The sequence below is a fragment of the Crinia signifera genome, chromosome 8 (assembly GCF_055691185.1).
Source record: "Crinia signifera chromosome 8, ASM5569118v1, whole genome shotgun sequence".
NCBI lineage: Eukaryota > Metazoa > Chordata > Amphibia > Anura > Myobatrachidae > Crinia > Crinia signifera.
The window spans coordinates 33,398,067-33,420,114 of record NC_139224.1 but is presented as its reverse complement, the minus strand read 5'-3'; the positions used below and the strand labels follow the sequence as shown (position 1 = coordinate 33,420,114).

Here is a 22,048-nt window from a genome sequence, read left to right as displayed (position 1 = left end):
GGATTTCATTACCAATCCGCCTCTGATCATACATCCTGGAGAGGATCATGTTTAGAGGTATGCAAGTGACCCCCTTTTTTTTCATTTCAGGTGTCAAATTTGAGGCCAAAGACTTGCAGAAGTCCATGTTCTGAGTAAGAAGCTGGAGCTCAAATATGAAGTAAAAAACAAAGCTTCTGTAGGTGAATAAGAAGCTTATGATATTGGGGGACTAACAAATGAAAAATTGTTATATTCTTTCCATTAGCAAGCCAGGTCGTATGAGAGATTTTATACCCAGGTGTGACCCGGCTTGCGAACTCTTTTACACTGGCATAGTGGACAGTTTACACCGTACGGTGTCACCTGGTGCTCAAACTCACTTAAAGCAGTGCTCGAAGTGGGCCGGTATGCAACGGTATGGCATACCGGCACTTCAAGCACTAAACTATTTTTTTTTTTTTTTTCAATGTGGAGCTGCTACTGTCACAGGGACATTCCGGTACCCCTGTGACCTTGTCTCCAACCACCCGCAGTGTGTAACCAGCCGCCTCCAGTGACAGTCGGGAACGGGGAGCAGCAGAGAGTGAGATGGGTAACCCGGAAGATGATGCGCCTTCCGCATACAGGTGCGGGGAACTGCCCATCTCTGAGTGGAGTCCCGGGGAGCAGGGCTGATGACTAAGTGGAGAGGGAGCTGGTAGAGATCTCCGCGGAGCTGCAGTCTGCTGAGTAGGGAGACGTGTCCCACCTGTTGCCTGCCTAAGCCACCTCCACCTCAGCAGACATTTCGGAGAGCTCCCCCCCCCCGCACCTGAGGTCACGCAGCTTCCCTGCTCCCGGGTCCGTCTCCCGACAGCGAGACTGAACACTGCAGCTGCATGAGGTAAGCTCCTTGCCGCTTCCTCCCTTTCCGCACCTGCAGGAGATCCCCTGCTCTACCCGGCGGTGGGGGTGGCAGATGTCCGGCCATCATATAGAGCAGTGCTCCGCTATTTCCTGCAGCTGCTGCAGCTGTGTGTGCGCTTGTTATGTGTTTATGTGTAGGATCTCCTGCACATCACTGCTGGCTATGGGTGTCTGCCATGGTGAGGGGGGAGACAGGTCAGGTGCTACGTGTAACGCCCACCACTGCTGCTCGGGCATTTTTTGTTTTTATAAAAAAATATATTTTTTTAGAGGAGGGGGGAGAGAGAACCTGTTGGACAGCAGCGGCAGCAGTAACGGGGACACAAACTATGCACTGGCCTCCAAACTTCAGAGGATTGAGGTGAGGGGACTTCTGATTTAATTGGTTTTAGAATCCCGCCACTGTGTCACGGCAACTTGCGGTGTGATGCAGGTGATGGGGACGTGCGGTGTGATGCAGGTGATGGGGACGTGCGGTGTGATGCAGGGGATGGGGATGTGCGGTGTGATGAAGCTGATGGGGACGTATGGTGTGATGCAGGTGATGGGGACGTGCGGTGTGATGCAGGGGATGTGCGGTGTGATGCAGGGGATGGGGATGTGCGGTGTGATGAAGCTGATGGGGACGTATGGTGTGATGCAGGTGATGGGGACGTGCGGTGTGATGCAACTGATGGGGACGTGCGGTGTGATGCAACTGATGGGGACGTGCGGTGTGATGCAGCTGATGGGGACGTGCGGTGTGATGCAGCTGATGGGGACGTGCGGTGTGATGCAGGTGATGGGGACGTGCGGTGTGATGCAGGGGATGGGGACGTGCGGTGTGATGCAGGTGATGGGGACATGCAGTGTGATGCATTTGATGGGGACGTGCGGTGTGATGCAGGTGATGGGGACGTACGGTGTGATGCAGGTGATGGGGACGTACGGTGTGATGCAGGTGATGGGGACGTGCGGTGTGATGCAGGGGATGGGGACGTGCGGTGTGATGCAGGTGATGGGGACGTGCGGTGTAATGCAGCTGATGGGGACGTGCGGTGTGATGCAGCTGATGGGGACGTGCGGTGTGATGCAGGTGATGGGGACGTACGGTGTGATGCAGGTGATGGGGACGTGCGGTGTGATGCAGGGGATGGGGACGTGCGGTGTGATGCAGGTGATGGGGACGTGCGGTGTAATGCAGCTGATGGGGACGTGCGGTGTGATGCAGCTGATGGGGACGTGCGGTGTGATGAAGGTGATGGGGACGTGCGGTGTGATGCAGCTGATGGGGACGTGCGGTGTGATGCAGGTGATGGGGACGTGCGGTGTGAAGAAGGTGATGGGGACGTGCGGTGTGATGCAGGGGATGGGGACGTGCGGTGTGAAGAAGGTGATGGGGACGTGCAGTGTGATGAAGGTGATGGGGACGTGCGGTGTGATGAAGGTGATGGGGACGTGCGGTGTGATGAAGGTGATGGGGACGTGCGGTGTGATGAAGGTGATGGGGACGTGCGGTGTGATGAAGGTGATGGGGACGTGCGGTGTGATGAAGGTGATGGGGACGTGCGGTGTGATGAAGGTGATGGGGACGTGCAATGTGATGAAGGTGATGGGGACGTGCGGTGTGATGCAGCAGATGGGGACGTATGGTGTGATCCAGTGTGATGAAGGGAAGTGCGGTGTGATGCAGGTGATGGGGACGTGCGGTGTGATGCAGCAGATGGGGACGTATGGTGTGATCCAGTGTGATGAAGGGAAGTGCGGTGTGATGCAGGTGATGGGGAGGATGTTTCCCAAAACGAGCCAATTTAGATACAATCTCGACCGATTGGATGTGTTTTGGGCCATTTCGCTTCCCTTTTGATGCAATCCTGATCCGATGTGCGGCCCTGCGGGTCGTTAGGTCTTTTCTGAGATCCTGCCTGCTGCAGGTGGGATCTCAGAAACGTCCATTGTAGTGGGTGTGGGTCACGATTACATCAGGGGCTTTTTCTGTGCCGGTCGGCGGCTCCATCAGCTTGTGAGCGGGTCGTACGTTCCTGTGACGACCCGCTCACGAACAGGATCATCCTGGTGTGTACCCAGCATAACACTGTCTCTTTGGTACCATTGATTGATGGTCAATGCCAATCCTCTGTATGTGAAGGTACTGTGTACGGGTCCATAGCTTTAAATGGCAGAGTGATATTTCTTTTACCTTTTTCCAGGCTGAGGGAGTGTCTGACGGCAGACTCTCGCCAGTACCGGCAGACACTCCCCAGCTGCAGCTCGCCTCTTCCCGGCCGCAACTCGTGGCCACGCCCCCTTCTCACTCCCTGGCAGGCGGGACATTGAATCCTGCCTGCATGTTCTCGGTCGAGCTGACCAAGAATCGGACAGGGTCACGGCAGACGAGCAAGCTCAACCACCATGACCTACAGATTGAATACCCCCCTATGTCTTTGTTTGTGACCCCTTACCCCACACCCACCCCAATGTCTTGTGTGTACCGGTACTAGGCACAATAGATATAAAGCCAAAAGTTCTTAAGACTGATTAAGTCTGCGTATTTTAACAACTCTGTTTTAATTTGAACTAAATTGTTTATTTATGTATATGAATTTTCCCTCAAGAATTCTCTCATTTAATTCCAAATAAATCTGATTTTACTGATTTTTAAACAACACAAGTGATTATTACGCTTTAAGTGAGTTTGAGCGCAGGGTGACACCGTAAGGTGTAAACTGTCCACTATTCCATTAAAGAGGAACCCTGTAGTATTCCCCACACACCCTGCAGCTGAACCACTAGGATACAGTCCACGGCGCAGTTTCCCCACTACCCCATCTGGCACCCAAAACCGGGCGGCACTGGGAGGCAGGCATCTGCATAGTAGTGAACGCATGCAACCCGGGGTGGAATGGGATTATTGGGTCGACCTAATGATGGTCGACAGTCATTGGGTCGATATACTGCAAGGTTGACAGGTGTCTAGGTCAACATGGCACAATGTTAACAGGTGTCTAGGTCGACACAACCATTAGGTCGACATGGGTTAGGTCGACATGGTTTTTTTTTTACCCGAATGTCGACACAGTCGACATGGACACAGTTTTAAGTGCACTGCATCCACTCGCATGGCTCGCTGCACTCGCCTTGGGCGTTATTTTATTCTCCCTCCACGCCCTAGTGGATGGTAGGGAATGAAATACTGCCTGTCGGCACATGTCGGCTCAAAAAACAGTAAAAAAAAACCATGTCGACCTTTTGACTGTCTACCTCGTCTCATGTCGACCTTGTGCATTTTCGACCTTGCAGTATGTGGACCCAACGGTGTCGACCATCTTTAGGTTAACCAATCAACCGTATCCCCCTGGGGTTACCCGTTTCCACTGCCCTAACTACCTGGGTAGGAGTCCCGGGGATCTTGCATTTGCATTTCCACTAGCAAAAAACCCGCGCATCGACCTGGGATATTTTCTGCAGGTATAAAAGGGGTATAACTAACACATAGTACAACTGGTTGTTATTTATGTCAAAGTACAGGAAAAAAGAATATTGGATTTAAATAGTCTTTTTTTTCTTTAAAACTAATTGAACATTTTGTCAGATATTTTATACCTAGCGCTAGAATAATCTGCTATTTGGAATATACTTGTCAGAATAATTCACCAGTATACATAAAGTACAGGTCGGGTATCCCGTATCCGGGCATCCCGTATCCGAATTATTCCAAAAACTGTGGTTTTTTGGAATAATTCAATTTTTTTTGTTCCCCCCCCCCATACCCTCTTTTAATACTTACCAAGTCCTCCGGCGTCCATAGCAGGCCTTCAGCATCCTCTCCGGCTTCTCCAGCGGTCCCAGGAGTGCTTTGCGCCGGTGACGTCATCCATCACGGATCCCTCCCAGCATGCACCGCAGCCGGTGCCATGCTCTGTGCATGCGCAGACGGATTACCAGACGTTCCTTGCAATGCAAGTAAAAGATAAACATACATACATGCACACATACTTACCTATGTTGACAGGTAGATTTGGTCCTGCAGAAATCCAATAGGGAACATGTACAAAAACAAACAAACCAGTGTAAATCAGTCCTTCTTGCAAAAATCCTGGTCCAAACTAACAGAAGGGAACTTAACAATACAAATGGCAAAAGGCGGTGTTTTTGCCACTCGTATACTGAACTTACAGTACTTAACGGTTGACATCACTCATATGAATGATAGTAAATTTGCCAATGTAAAGTCCTCCTGGGTTTAGCTGATGGTCTATTAATTCTTACTTTCGGCCGTGATATTTATTTGTAAATGAGAACAATCGGCATCATTTTCAGTTTAATAAATGTGTCGCTCTGTGATTCCCGGATGAGAATGGCTACGGATGTCCATTCGATCTTAGTAAATTTCACTCATGAGGAGAATTACCATATGACTTGCGCTGTTCAGATGTTCCATGGACTCTTCCCAACTGTTGATGCATTTTAAAACTGAAATACCTTATACAGAAGTGCTTCATTCATGTGTTCCCAGAATTCTCAAACTGCGCACAGCTCACTGACTATAACCTGTTCTAACACATTATTAACCATTTGAGTGCCAACATCTCGATGAGAGATGCGCAAAATATAATTCAGTGGAATCCGAACCGCTCCGAACACTGCCCCTCGAGCCTCCGCGAGCCGCGCTCCCGTGTTTCCGGCTTAGCTCAGAAACCCGAGCGTAGCCGAACGGCGAAGTCTCGCACCTGATTCTTGCAAGACGCCAAGTCTTTAAAGGCTCGGCATCCAGAGAATTCGGCACCATTTAGTTGCACGTTTCCAAGCTGCGCACAGCTCTTCCATGTAGTCCGTCTCTGTGGGGTGTGTTACTTGCCTGAAAGGGGTCTGAGTCAGTTGTCGGGATCCCGACAGTCATTTACCCGACGTCGAGATCCCGACTGTCAAAACGCAGACACATGGTTGCCCGACGGCCACACGCTATTTTCTCTCATGGGGGTCCACGACCCCCATAGAGGGAGAATAGAATAGGTGGCGAGCGTAGTGAGCCACCGTGCCCGCAGCATGGCGAGCGCAGCAAGCCCGCAAGGGGTTTTGTTGCGCTCACCATGCTGTCTGAGTCCGGGCAGTCGGGATCCCAAAGTTGGGCTAATGACTGTCGGGATCCCGACTGTCGGAACCCTACACCACAAATAATTTTGCTCTTCTTTATTGTTTGTGTGTACTGCACTCCAATACACCATACTGATACTGTCAGAAGTTCTGTGAGTTAATAACCAGCCAGCTTGCTGCAGACCTTGGCCTAAATTAAATGAAAACCACATTATGAGCTTTAAAGTGGTCAAAATTGTCTGGAAAGGGCAGGAAATTAATGTTATTGAGGTTTGATATTACTCTAGGGACCAAAAAAAACCACAAAAACGACGTGATTTGGGTGTCTTTAAAAAAAAATCCAAAGCCTTTCACCACCGCTCAACAAAGCCAAATCCAAATCCCGGCAAGGAATCCAAATCTTCGGCACAGGCACCCATCTCTACTAAAAATGCCAGTGTCTCTCACATTTGTTATGTGAATTCAAATAATAAATGTGTGCAATATTATTTTTCCTATGTACAGGTCATTATGACGAATACAAATGTTTGCTTGGCAATTTTCACACTAATTTTGACAAATTCACTTGGCACTCAAAGGGTTTAATGAATATTTAGACATTTACAGTGCATGGTGTCTAGCGCCAATTCATCCAGTTTAACGAATGGTAAAAGTGCCACAAATGTATCCTGTGTGCCGGGCCTCCGGCAAATACAATCTAGTATTTTTACATTTATGGTCTAACCTAATCCTATAAATTTACTTACGGTATTGTACTTACTGTAGCAATTGGCAAAGGATTTTCTACATTTATTAAAAGTCTTAATTATGGAAATGCTGTGTTTTCTCAGTATACGGTCACTAGGCCGAGAAGCATTAGGTTGACATGACTGAAGGCTGTCATGGGCCCACCTCCGTGTCGGTTTGTATCTACCCAGTTTGTTTAATCACTGTTGTTTCCGATTGTAAAGTGCAACGGAATATGCTGCTCTATATAAGAAACTGTAAATAAATGGTGTTAGGTCGACAGGGTCATTAGGTCGACATGGGGTTTTTCATTTTTTTTTTTTGTGTGCCGACAGGCAGTATTTCATGCTCTACCATCCACTAGAGGGCGTTGGGAGAATAAAATTGTGTGCTGTGCATAGCGAGTCACCGTGCCCGAAGCATAGCGAGCAGACGTGGTGCACTTATTTAGTGTCCATGTCGACTGTGTCCACATTCGGGACAAAAAAAGTGAAAAACCCCATGTTGACCTTCCCCATGTCAACTTAATGACCCGGTCAAACTAACCTCATGTCGACCTAGTGGTGTCGACCTAGTTGCTGTCTATCCGATAATCCATACCCGTTTTCTCTTACAGTAACTGAACCTCTAGCGAAGGAACCAGCCACCTTGTGGGTCCCAGGCATCACCAGGCACAAGCCGATCTCCATACCAGTAAGTACCGCACCATACAGTACTGTACATTCTACTTCTCTTCCTTTTAAGAATGGTATCTTATTAACTGTGGTAAATTACCATAGTTAATGGATCCACCAGGGGCTATCCAATTAGCCCCGTAAGCCAGCATTTATCAAGGGTTTTGTTTCGCGTGCCTCAGCCATACATAGCAGAATCTCGAATAAGCAGCCCCAAGAGACACGTTTTTCATCCTATAACGCATGAGGTTGGTAACTTTATTGCCCAATAATACAGATGGAGCCTCTTTCTTCTTGGCGTTTAATAGGCTTAACTTCGAAAGACCAGTCACACAAATCCCCTTGCTGTATTGTTCTCTCTATTGTATTGCAGCTGAGAACAATAGATGAAAGGAAGTATTTTCTGCACCTAGGGGCAGAAACTTAGTCAATAAGAACCTGGATCTATCTGTAGGTAATTAAAATTGTGCTATGGGCCTGATTTAGCATTAAGCATATATGTCCAAAAATTGAAAACCGTCAATTTCACACGCATCCACTGTGAAAGGAAAAATACCAGCGGTGCTTCTGCCTTCGTAGTCCTATGAATCTCTGCAGTACATACTATACTGTACTGTAGCTTGCAGTATGACTTACTTCATTTTTTTTTTTTTTCTGCACAGTACCTGAAGGCCAAGACCTGGAACTGGAGGATTAGGAGGAGCCAGGGTCTGACTTCTCTCTGCAAGTAAGTACTTCTGTACTGTACTTCTACTGTATAGTATTGTATATTGACAGAGCGTAACTGTACTCCTATTTAGCACTCTATTGTACTGTATACTGTACAGCACTGTTGTTTTTTTAGAACATCAAAATATCCATATTAGTGTGTAGAGTCACTTACCTTAATTTGTAATTTTATTTATACCTGATCACCAATAAATTGAAGTGGCGGAGGAGCCAGGTCCTACCAGACCTCCATCCTACACTAGTACTATTGTACTTCTCATTTTAGGAATTACAACCCCCCCCCCCCCCCCCCCCCCTGTTTTGCTGTGCACTTGTGAGGGTAGCTAGCAAATGTCAGTGTTGGTTATATATCAACTACCATGAATATGTCTCTCTAAGAAATCTTCTGCTTAAATACTGGCTTTACCGAAAAAGAATATCCTGCACGTACACTAGTTTGAAACACAAGGACCGAAATGTAATAGGGTACAATTGTTACTCATGTTTTAAGATTGCAGTAAATCGCACATTTTGTGAAAAACACGCAAATGTAATAGGGTGCAGGGATTTTTTTTTGTTTGTTTTTTTAAGACAAAGTCAGAATTTACATGCGATTTAGACATGTGCGATTACAGGTTGAGTATCCCTTATCCAAAATGCTCGGGACCAGGAGGATTTTGGATAACGGATTATTCCGTATTTTGGAATATTTTAATATTTCAATGATGTATTTTGAAGTATCTTGCATTTATGCTGTTTAAACACATAATATACACACAAATATATTTTATTACCACATAAAATACACACAAATATATTTTAATTGTTCAAAAAACAAGGTTTCAAAACGTGAAACAAAATGTGTGTACTATCTCAGTACTGAATTTGAATGCCAAGCAATCATTGTCTTGCACATATATAGTGCCAGTTACATATCATGTCCCCAGTGATGCTGTTACAAATGTACCCAGTGAGTTTTTATCAAAAAAAAAAAAAATTTTCACTTTCTGGAATGTCCGTATTTCGGAATAATTCGGATAACGGATATTCGGATACGGGATACTCAACCTGTATTAGTAATGATAATATGCACTTTTTTTGTGCGGTATTTAGTAAAAAAAATAAATGGCGTGGGCCCCCCCTCCTGAGCATAACCAGCCCTGGCGTCCCTGGGCGGTGGACACCGGGCTGATACACGTAAAATTAATTTTTACAGGGGAATTACAAGTCAGGTCTCCCCCGCATGCTGGGACTTGGTGAATCACTATTCCCAGCATGCGGGGCATTAATGGGCCCCCTTGGACTTAAAAGTTTATTATACACACATTAATTTTACACCTCTATACTTACAAATCCAGGCTCCAGTGTTGACTCTGTTCCTTGCAGCCTCACCCTGCACGGACTGCGGGTGAGTCGGCTTCCATGGAGATGCCTACAGCCAATCAGGGCTGAGTGCTTCTATTGCACTGTGACAGCGCGATTCCTTGCTGTCATTACAACAGAGGAAGCCAGCTCACCCAGCAGTCCATGGAGGGTGAGGCTGCAGGGGACAGAGTCACCACTGGAGCCTGGATTGGTAAGTAAAATTAGTGTGTGTATATTAAAATGTTACTTTTCTGTGTCTGTGTCTTTTTTTTTTTTAACATTCTTTTTACAGGTGAACTACAAGTCCAAGGGGGGCAATTAATGCCCCGCATGCTGGGGCTTGGCGTTTGCCAAGTCCCAGCATGCAGGGGAGGCCTGCTGGGACTTTAAGTTTACCTGTAAAATGCAACGGTTTTTTTTTTATTAATTTTACATGTATCAGCCCGGTGACCAATAATCCAGCCTTGTGCAGACCCTGTGAGCCCGACAGCCTGTTTCGGTGGATCAACCACCTTTGTCAAGAGCTCTTATAGCTGGAGATAGATATAGATTGCGCTAGTTGACCACCACCTTTTTAGCATGAAATGACACACAAAAGAAGTTCAGTGTAAAATTTATTAAAAATGAAATACACATATCCGACATGGCTTCCATAGTTCAGTCATTTCGAGGTGGTAAAATACCCAACGCATTTAGTCACAAACAACTTCATCAGGGGACCACTATGTTAACCAATGTTCCCTCTAATTCTACAAAGGCTGTGTGCGGCAAAAGATTTTGGCTGTGCAACTTTGGAAGGAAATTTAAAATTTTGTGCGTTAACTTTACTTCAAAATGATATTAAACATTTCAACATTCAAATCGCAGCACAGAATGTAGTTAATGTGTGAAACACATTAATTGAGTCCATAACTACAAAAATGGACCACTGCTGCTTTGTGCGCTCTGCTGTAATGTCTTGCGCACGCTCGTCGAGTTGTGTACGCGTGCACAGCTTTGAGGGAACACTGATGTCAACCGTAGGGAAAAGAATCTTATTGAGGTAGATTTTTGTGTCGTTACTTTTTTAGTGGTATATTTTTGTGTCGTCACTTTTAGGAGTGAACCTTTTTAATTGGCTGGAATCGATACAATTATCCAGCGATCATGAGAAAAAATTCTCAGGTGTCGAGGTTCAAATAAGGATAAACCAGGTGTAGCAAGTGCACTCAGACATTGGAACTACTCCATCTGGATTGCTACACCTGGTTTATCCTGATTTGAACCTCGACATCTGAGAACTTTTTCTCGTGATAGCTGGATAATTATATAGATTCCAGCCAATTAAAAAGGTTCACTCCTTAAAAAAGTGACGACACAAAAATCTACCTCAATAAAATTCTTTTTCCTATGGTTGACGTAGTGGTATCGGCTCCCCTGCTGAAGTTGTTTGTGACGAAATGCGTGGGGTCTTTTACCACCTCGAAATAACTCCACTATGGAAGCCATGTCTGATATGTGTATTTCATTTTTGGTGCTTGTTTAGTTTCACGGCGGCAGCGCCCATGCATCTGAGTCCTCTTGCGGGGCTCGCTTCACTCGCCCACGGTGCGGGCTCGGTGGCTCGCTGCGCTCACCACGCTATCTAAAATCAACTCTATGCCAACGTGGATAGTAGGTGTACGAACTATCTACGTTGGCATAGAGTTAATTTTGTTTATTTTAGATAGTTTGGTGAGCGCCAAACCCGGAAGTTCACTGCGGCCATGCTGCCGCCATGAAACTAAACAAGTACCTAATTTTTTAATACATTTTACATCGAACATCTTTTGTGTAATTTCACACTAAAAAGGTGGTGGTCAACTAGTGCGCTCTATCGATCTATCTATATATCTATTGTGTATGTATGTCAGGTGTGACTAGGGGCCTAATCCAGCATGATCGCTAGTCAGAGAATTTGCAGTCCATTTAATTATAAAATGACTGCAAGTGCACAGCATTCGCATTATGCTTGTGTGGCCGCAATTAGCGAATAAATATCCATATGCATAGCACTGTGACAGGAAGCCAGCATTTAGGGACAGAAACATGGCATTTTCTGGGTGTGTTTGTGAAAACTCAGGAGTTCCTGGATGTTTTTCTGGTGGTTCTTTGATGTTAGCAATGACCACTTCCAGCTTTGTTTTTTAGCTGATTAGTGTATTCCCTTAAAATCAAATGGTGGGATCAATTTCCCTGAAATTGTGACCTACAACCAAGCAGCCATCTTGAGGCATCTTCAGGATTGGCTACATAAAAGATCTGTATACATGAACATATTACTGGACCAAAGATTTCTACCAGACACAGGCTTAATGTAACATCTTTCTTCACCAACATGATCAAGAGATACCAGATTCTATCAAATCAAACCCTCTTTTGTGGACCACCAGAAAAATATGGCACATTGTACTTCATAATGTAGGATTGAATCAGTACCACTCACTGCATTTACCCCTGATCCAAAACTCCCAACTTCCGGATGACATGGCTGCTCACCCTTGCACTATGTGGTGATTGACGCTATTCGATCATTAGTTTCTGTAGAGGAATCAACTAATCTTGATGTTCTCCGAGGTGTACTCAAGATTCGCTATGGTCAGCCCATACCCCCTACAATTTATAAAAGAACGTTCTTGTTCTCACACATTTTTCAGAGGGGGAATGGAATAGTTCACTTGACTGCCTCTTGACTGCCTCTTGACTCACTCAGTACCCACCACCTAAAGCTCTTTCTATCTTCTATATGTTCCTCAGGAAAATTCAGGATTATGCTAAACTAAGGTTGAACGGGTTTGGATCTGCGAGATCTGTACACTCCTACCATACTTTGATCCCAGAGCAATGCAAAAGTCATCCTGCTGACAGATTCTTGCGACTTTTGGATCCTATATAAATCCCCGCCGATTGGTGCCATCTTCACTCCAGCATAGGAGAGTGTAGGAGATTTACATTTGTGTGTTTTTGCATTGAATGGGTCCTTGCTGTTTCTTCTGTCTTACTCCTGGATGCTCTGCCTGCTCTGCTCTCAGTTCCATATTATTGGGTGCTGCCCTGTCTGCCAAATAATTGGGTGCTGCCCTGTCTGAGTGTGAAATAGAGGTAAAAAAAGTGAAAGATCAGGAGCCACTTCCTGCTACTAGAGTGCTGAAGCGGCTTCCACCAGTCATAACATTGATGATGCAAGTCAATCAACGTCGTCTGCTTAGGCCGATGCCCAATGTTCTGGAGGGCATGGAAAATCCAAAATGCTAAATTTTACTATGTAATTAACTAAAAAAAGAAATAATCTAAGTAGAAACATAAGATTGGCAATTCAGGACACAAAGTGGAAAGGCTAAGGACGTGACCTAAAGATGGAACCGCTTTCATTGTTGCCGTCACCCACAGGTTTCTGACGGATAGCGATCCAACAGACAGGGACAGAACGTGGATGGAACGATGGGAGCCGCTCAGGTTAGAGCAGTCCCAACTGTATGTTCATGATTGGTGCTTCATCTTCTCATGAAGATGGATCCCTCCTCCTCCTCGAAAAAAGGTTAAAAAATAACACCGGAAACAACTGTGCATTCAGAGATATCACAAATCCCAAAGGAGAGTCCAATTGTGTCCACGGGTTGTGATGGCTAGGCAGCACCTTCTAACGCTGTATGGGAAGAGGAGGCTTCTACCATTTGCATGCCTTTTGCAAGTACTGGGAGGAGCAACGCCAGTCCAGTTGCTGACATTGAGATTGTGGATGTCACTGTAGAAGTACATCAGGATAAGGAGGATATTGACGTAGCTGGCGCTGAGGAGGGTGTTGACTATGAGGTTTCTGATGGTGATGTGGTTTGTATAAATAAGGCACTAGTGGAGACAGTTATTGGCCATGGTATGAAAAAGCCCATTGTGATTGGCATGACAAAAATAGCCACCTCTTTGTTCTGGAATAATTCGATCCAAATCCAGACAATAACTTTTGCCATATGTAGCCTTTGTAAAACCATAATAAGTAGGGGTAAGGATGCTAACCACCTAGGAACATCCTCCCTTATACAGTACTTCACCTGCTGCGAATTCATCATACTGTAAGTCATGGTCAAGTTCAGAAACTCTGGCTAAAGCTGACCATACATCTACAGATCGATAGTCAGATTGGGCCAGTGGGAACAAAAACCTGGTAATGGATGAGAGTAAATGACCGTTGACCATTTGCTTTGAAATGCTGGAAACCTGCCAAAAACTGTCACTCATCCATTACCAGGATTTTGTTCCAACCGGCCCAATCTGACAATAGATCTGTAGATGTATGGCTACCTTAAGAGTTTAAGCAGTCCAGTGACACCTAAATACCTTTTTTCTTTTGTATCCAAGCACCTGCAATCCACACCAACAATTCCCTAATCGTCACTTTCCTCCTCAATCAGGATGGGAAGTAGTCCTGCAGGCCATGTCACAGGCATGACTACCTCCTATCCGGGATTCTTCCAGAGGATCCTTGAGTGCTACGCCTACTGCTGCTGGGAGTCAATCATCATCCCAGAGAGGCAGTCGGAAGACCACTTGTACTACTTTCAGTACGCAATTCACTGCAACAGGGCCCAAGGATCTTGCACCTCTTTTCTTTGCATTATGTGCTCTTTGGAGCATTTTTTGTCATAGTTTAAAATACTGCCATCCTGTCTCCTGCATTGCCACTCCTAGATGGGCCACATGTTTGTGTTGCCCACTTCTGTCACTTATCTTAGTTACAGCTACCTCGGTGCAACATTTTGGTTTAAAAACAATGTTGTGAGGTGTTCACAATAGATTGGAAGTGAGTGGAAATGAATGTTATTGATGGTATACGGTCACTAGGTCAACCTCAGGACGGTCAACATGCATTAGGCTGACCAACCTCAAAAGGTTGATATGGCTTTAGGTCAACCCAAGCATTATGTAGATTATGGGGAAGGTCGACAGTCAGAAGGTCTAAATGGGTTTTTCACATTTTTTGGAACCGCCGTGCTGACAGGTACTATTTTTTTATGCCTTACTATCCACTTGGGCGTGGAGGGAGATAAAATAGTGTGCCAAGCACAGCGAGGCACGGAGTCTGAAGCCTGGTGAGTGCAGCAGTGCACCGATATAGTGTCCATGTCGACTGTGTTGACATTCGAGTCAAAAATTTTGTGTGAAACCCATGTCGACCTAATGACCCTGTCGACCTAAAGCGAATCCAGATACAAAACCTAAAAATGTCCTGGTTCACATCCCTATGCAAAACTGATATGTAGCATGTCCAAGTGGCTAACACATTTCCCTAGATTAATTATTCCAGTTCTGGATAAAGCCCTTACGTTTTCTTGTAAGACTCTACCAGCTAGCATGTGTACTGAACTACTCTTGAAAGTGTACCACAGTACTTTCTTATCCCCCCCCCCCCCTCAGACATTTCCAAATGGGAACGTTTAATACCCACTCCTGCGCGAAATGTCATCAAGATGGCCAGATACATATCACTGTCTATGGGCCTGTCCCATTATACAATACTTTTGACAATACTCCAAGGTTGGATAGACCATACCCCCGAAACAATTCCCTTATTTTTTACCAAACTACATGGATGGACTGGGTGGAAGCAATTTTGGATAAGGGCAAACAGGTGGAACAATTTTTCACATTATGGGACTAATACTGTATATTTCTACTCTCCCACTCACTACTCATGAGCAAATACACCACAGTCTGAAGAATACTACATGGTATATCACCAGCTTGACGGCACAAGACCAACCTAATTCTTTAAAATAGTGACATAAGGCTGATGGCATCTAACAGTCTTGTCTGAAACAAATGTATCAAGCATAATAGAAGCACAAATCCTGGGAAAATGCCAACCGATGGGATGACACTATATCTAAGTATCCAGAAGAAATAAAAGGAACAAAGTAATGAGTATATACTAATTTAATTCCTGGATACAAAGAAACTACCTATCGCCCCAACCAAGATCCCAGGATTTGTCTATACTGTACCTCTAACTGTAGGGAAAATGTGTATTTATACTGCAGTACCAAGACATCTGGCAGTTAACCTGTCTATTTTAAATCTATATGCTACATGTATATGTGTAAAGTATGGCAAAGATTTTAACCCTTAAAAAGTCACCGTAGCCAAGGGGGACATCATCTGTGACCCTATACATTAAAAGACCGTAGCGATTTTTTTTCCCCCCTTTCTTTTTTAGAACGAAGAATAATAAAAGTTTAAGTTTTTAATAAATAATCTCTGGTGTGCATCCATTGTGCAAATTCTTTCTTCTCTTTTTTTTCTCTAACTAGCAAGTTGAATTAGACCCTAGGCGCGCTAAACGAAGTAGCCATGATTAACGTGTCTACATCTGTATGTGTAGACTGCAGTGTCCGGACAGTCTACCTATAATGTGCGTGATGAGGCATGAAGTGTGATGTGCGATCTTTTCATATATGCACTGAAATCTTGCACCCTCTTAATTTCTAAATCCTTTATTAATTTAAAAAACTTTGGGCCTGATTCAGACCTGTTTGCTAGGCTGTATATGTTTGCAGTTTAGCGAATAGGTAGAGGCTGCCTGGCCGAACGCCCCCCCCCCCCCCCTCCTCTAACATGTGAAGGGATGTGTACGCTAACACACTCGCTCGCATGCGGCTGCAATGAGGAGAAATCTTTCGATGGTCACTCTCCATCGAATGATTGCCCTGTCTTCGCTAAGAAAAGTCAGCCTAGACTGGTATATCTCCATTTATAGCATATACAGTAAAGAGATACAGCCCCAAGTCTGCGAAATAGCACAGTGACTTACAGCCCAATACCACGAATAGCGGTCAATGGAGATATGGCCAGTTTTGCATTTTGTGGCCAATGATCAGTTCAGGCTTCTGAAAACTCGGTGATACATTTTAACTTCATACTTTGAGTTTATTTATCGGCAGAATTTGCTTATAGTAAATTTCCAGGTTCTCCTAGTGCCTATGGAAAGTCCTGAAGATTTTGGCTGATGGCTTGTTGAATTGCCCCTGTGTGTTCTACTGTGATTTTCATTCGTATTTGAGCAATATCTGCCGATTTTGTGTTAAATTTCCAAAATTGGATTCCCGCCCCTTATTCGTCCCTATCCAATTTGAGTACGTTTAGCGCTAAGTAGCTGATAAAGGGCAATTATTTATAAGGTTACATTTATTTTATTGTCTTCTTTGATTCTTCAACAGACATGTCAGGAGAACCTACAGAAGAACATGGAAGTTCTGCTGCTAAAGCGCTTCATGACAAACTCACAGAGACTGGCTTGGATCCTGAGAAATGGCGCAGAGTGTTAGAAGATAAACTGGGCATTAAGTATATTCAGTCATTACAGTATGTAAAGCCTGAAGACTGCTCATTGCTAGAAGATAACATCAGATACCCTTGGGAAAGAAGAGCATTGCATAGATTATTTAACATAACAGACAGCAGGCTACAGTTTGCTGAAGCACAAGAGACACCATGTCATTCAATGAAAAATGAACAAGTTCCTAAGATACAAACGCAGTTTAAAGAGTTGAGGACCAATGAGAGAAGTCAAATGGAAGATGACCTGAGAGCCTTCAGCTATGAACACATTAAAAAAAAAAAGAAAACAGATAACATTGCTAATGAGCTTAAAATGGTATGCCAAAAAGAAGTAACATATTCGAATTATAATGAAGGAATGGACTGCAGCAGCATGAATACACACTTTTTGCCATTATTGAAGAGACTGGACCTTGACAAGTATTATCCACAAAAAATGAAGACTGCGGATTTTTTGAAGATCTGGAGATCTTTTCTCTCTGAAACACAGATTTTGGAAGAAACACAACTTCCTTTCCATTTTTTACAAAGATTGCTCATGTTGGATTATCGTGCAAGATATGTACACTGTAGAGTCAACAGTGATCCAATTCAGGATAATGCAGGAATTGAAGAAAAGAGAATGGACACATCTCAGAATATCTTAGGAGATTTCTTTAGAGACCTAAAAGAAGACTTTGAATGTCAAAGCACAAACAGCAAAGAAACAATCCACCCTATGGATGTCCAGATGGCCATTTTCCATTGTGCTGATGACTTTATGAGACAATACATTTACACAAAACTATCACTTTGTCAGTTTGCGGTACCGCTTTTGGTAACTGATCCCAACACAAATTCTATTGAGTTCCCACTTTGGTCTTTTCATGACATTAAAAAGAAGTGGAAAACTAAAAGTGTGAAAAACACAAAGGATGATAAATATTTTGACAATTTCATTAAGGAAACTGAAACGCCAATTGTATCTTTCATCCGTCTTGGCTCATCTATGGCCTCTAAATCCCAGATAATCAATTGGCTAATGAGTAGACAAAGACATGACATCTTCTACCATCGCCACTGCAAAGGAAGCATCAAGAGCTCTGTGCTGATGAATGGTGTTACAGAGATTGCCTGGTATTTTCCTGGTGGGAGGGATGATGATGCATTTGATGACTGTATCGCATTCACTAATCTCCATGGGGATGCCAGAGAACATGAGCAACAGGTAAAATTCTTGGTGCAGATTTCATCTGTCATTGTCGTAATGGTCACTGATACAGATGCAAAAGATTCAAAGGGGAAAGAAGTTCTAGAAGAATTACTGCAATCCCCCATACCATTAATCTGTTTACTTACAGACAAAGGACAGTGTCACCCATCACCTGGATTGAAAAAAGAAATTGGGATTAAAAATAGAAATGAAGCAGAATTAGTAGAAGAAGTAACATCAGCGATACAATCATTATTACCTACTTTAAAACTTAGGTTCTCACTTAACAAATGTGCCAGCACTGCCAGAGAATATGGATTTTTGGTTGATGAAGACAAAGAACAATGCCAGCATGGCAGGGAACAAGCTGAGGTTCTGATATCCCTGATCAAAGAAAAAAAGGTATCCGATGCAAAGAATGAATTTCTTCCTTTACAGGGAGAACTCTGGCACATATGGTGCATGAAAGACAAAGAACTGACCCGACTGAAGACAAAAAGCAACCAGAGTATTGAGCAACAACGAAGTGACATTGAGTCTCAAAAACATGCAATAAGAAATCTGCAACTAGAAAGAGCTTTTCCCCTCAATGATTTCATGAGATCTTTTCTACAGATTCTTCAGTCAAATGTTCATGGCTCGAAAATGTATTTTCTCCAGTGGATTAAAATGTATTTGGATGACTTGTCTTCAAACACTCTTTCAGTGCTATACCAGGAATACCACAATGTGTGGTCAAATGTAGAGAAGGAAAAGCAAAAAGGTAAAAATAAACAGATGATAGAAAAAATGGATGAGATCAATATGTCAACATTTGGGCTTGAACACCTACTGAGAGAACTTGGACAAATCTATGAAGCCTTCCCTGATGAGAATGAAAGATTTTCCAATTTGCCAAACATTGTGGCAAATCTCATGGTCTCAGGGTATCCGGTGGAGTTGATGGATGGTGATGCTGCCCATGTGCCATTGAGGTGGATTAAATCTATTCTGGATGATCTGGTAAAAATACTAGGAGATAAAAAGCTCTATATTCTCTCTGTACTGGGTATACAAAGTACAGGTAAATCCACATTACTCAATGCTATGTTTGGGCTGCAGTTTGCAGTAGGTGCCGGGAGATGTACTAGGGGAGCATTTATGCAGCTTATAGAGGTAGATGGAGAACTACGACATGAGATGAACTTTGATTATGTTCTTGTGGTAGATACTGAGGGGTTAAGAGCTGCAGAGTTGTCAAACAGAAATGCACTTAATCATGACAATGAATTGGCTACATTTGTCATTGGCCTGGGTAACCTCACAGTCATCAACATTTTTGGGGAAAATCCCTCTGAAATTCAAGACATCCTACAGATTGCTGTCCAAGCATTTATGAGAATGAAAACAGTCAACCTACAACCCAGCTGTCTGTTTGTTCATCAAAATGTTGGAGAAATCACAGCCAATGAACAAAATATGGAGGGACGAAGAAAACTACAGGAAAAACTGGATGAGATGACCTTGTGTGCTGCACAGCAAGAGCAATGTGATGTAACCTGTTTTAATGATGTCATCAAGTTTGATGTAAATGCTCACATTCACTACTTTGCCCACCTCTGGGATGGGCAGCCGCCAATGGCTCCCACAAACCCTAACTACAGCCAAGATGTGCAAACACTGAGACAGGCCATACTCAACTCAGCCAAACAGGAAGCACAACAAAATATTTTAAGTATTTCAATGTTCAAAACACGTGTTAGTGACCTGTGGAATGCTTTGCTCCATGAGAATTTTGTTTTCAGCTTCAAGAATTCACTTGAGATTGCAGCTTACAACAAGCTGGAAACCAAGTACAGCCAATGGGCATGGATACTGAGAGAACACATGCTGCTACTTCAAAACAAAATCATTAACCAGATTCACAAGGATGAAATAAAAACTGTAGGTGGAATGTTTCTGCATAAGGAGTTTGATCAAAAATACAAAACAATCCTAGAAGACTTAGAGAAATGTTTTAATAATGAAACAGATGGGGCGATACTAGTTCAATGGAGAGTGAACACAGAAATCAGGCTCGCAACTATTAAAGATGATCTTATAGGAGAGATAAAGAAAAAAGCTGATGAACTAATTACTATAAAAGTGGACAATAGAAAAGTAGATGAGATAAAGAAGAAATATGAGGAACAAATGTTTGTAGAAAGCAGAAAAATGGCCCTGACCTTGAAAGGAAAAAATTTAAATACTGAAGGTTTGCAGGGAAAATTTGTTGAAATGTGGAACACTTTCATTGGTGGAGCAGCTGCTGCAATGCGGACTCCTGAACCACCAACCATCCAAGCGCATATGGAGAATGTTTTTCTAGAACGCTTCAGGCAAGAGACAGATTTAGTTGATACAATTAGAAACTCTTCTAAATGGAAAATTTTAGTAGTGGAGTTCTCAAAGTACATTTCAACTAAAAGCAAGTTTTTTGGCTTTGGGAATGAAAAGCTTTCCATTCCAGACCGTAAACACCTAGAAGGTGTCACCCATGCTCTAAACAAGCGAATAGATGAATATATAGATCAGAAACAGCAGCAAAAAATGAATTATCAGTGTATATACTTTCATGAGATTTTGAACATCCTCAACACAGAAATTGGCGTGATGTTAGACTGTAAGTTTAAATTTAAACGTGAATACACGCTGTACGTGTCCCTGTTCTTGTGCCAAAAGGCTGCCCGCAGATTTACCCAGATATCTGATGCTTTTAGAAAAGCCAATGATCCTCTTGCCTATCTACAAAGTAAAAGAGAACATTTCTGGCAGAGTTTTAAACTTTCTTGTGAAGGAACAATACAAATAACATCACTGGCTGACTTTCTGTGTAACACAATAAAAGCCTCCATCCAACAAGGAGTGTATGAGAGGTCTGCAATACAATTAGCTGGTGCTATGAAATGTAACCACCCAGCTCTGAATGGGAACAGGTCAAAACTGGAGTTCTGTCTACTTAAGTCACTGGCAGAGGAAGAGAACTTCCAGGATTATATGGATTATGTCACTGATCCTAAATCAGCAGTTAAAGCCTTTGTTGGGAAATGTATTGACCAGTATTATAATGACAAGAACAAGATATCCGTCATCCTACACATTAATATGGATCACTTCAGAAACCTTATAATAAAGGCTATAGATACTTCAACTGTAATGGTCACAGACAGACGTGGTGATGTCAGCTCGTGGCTGGAGGCTTTCTGCTCAGAGCTCGGAAGTGAGATGAATCTGTCCAGTGCTGACCTGAAAAGTGTGACATATCATAACATAACAGATATAGATTTTCTACAAGAGGCGATGACGAAGGCTATGGAGATTGTGGTGAAAGACCTAAAATGTGACTTTACCAAGTGTGATCTGATCAACATGAAGAAAGAGATTTTTGAAATACTCTTTAGTGGATTTCAGGGGTGCTGGCACACGTGTCCGTTCTGTGGTGCAGTCTGTACCAATACTATTGCTGGACATGACGGAAAGCACAGTGTGAGGTTCCATCGTCCTCTGGCTATTGGTCATGGTAAATGGCATAAAACCAATCACTTTGTCAGAGATATATGTTCCACACTTGTGTCCAGTGATGAACTGTGTGTACTTTATGATGACAGGAGCTTTCCCTACAAAACCTACAGTGATGCCGGACCTCCATACAGTGACTGGTCTATTACACCAAACAACTCCGCATTATCTTACTGGAAATGGGTGATCTGCCACTTTCAGTATGAATTAGAGAAATATTATAAGTTACGATTTACAGATGCGGGAACCATCCCATCACAGTGGAGGAGTATAAAGAAACAGGAGGTCATTTTGGAGTTAGATAGAGTAATGTAAATGGATAACTTATGCTATGAAATAAAGGGCGCCTGTATGGTAAGGATATATGTATCCTATACTGAGCATCAATGGTCAATTTATGCTTCTAGTATTATATTATGAGGGTTTCAAAAACTGTCTAAATCCTATGAAAATGCATTTTACTGTATGTTGCAGTATATTTTGTTTTGTAAAGTTTTGCAACAGATTGGATAAATAATAAATGCATGCAAAATCC

General features: G+C 43.5%; 1 protein-coding gene across 3 annotated transcripts; it reads left to right on the top strand.

The window, feature by feature from the left end:
* The first annotated feature begins 88 nt into the window (after window positions 1-88).
* Window positions 89-22,015, top strand: LOC146025914 (interferon-induced very large GTPase 1-like). 3 transcript variants are annotated; one of them, XM_083156111.1, is made up of 5 exons: window positions 620-865; window positions 7,304-7,380; window positions 7,735-7,815; window positions 8,024-8,088; window positions 16,664-22,015. In XM_083156111.1, exon 5 carries the CDS (start codon window positions 16,666-16,668, stop codon window positions 21,826-21,828), a length of 5,163 nt encoding a protein of 1,720 aa, XP_083012237.1. In that variant the 5' UTR covers window positions 620-865; window positions 7,304-7,380; window positions 7,735-7,815; window positions 8,024-8,088; window positions 16,664-16,665; the 3' UTR covers window positions 21,829-22,015. The 3 variants fall into 3 exon arrangements, with proteins under 3 accessions (XP_083012236.1, XP_083012237.1, XP_083012235.1); XM_083156110.1 differs by lacking the exons at window positions 620-865; window positions 7,735-7,815 and adding an exon at window positions 89-178; XM_083156109.1 differs by lacking the exon at window positions 7,735-7,815.
* Window positions 22,016-22,048: the final 33 nt, after the last annotated feature.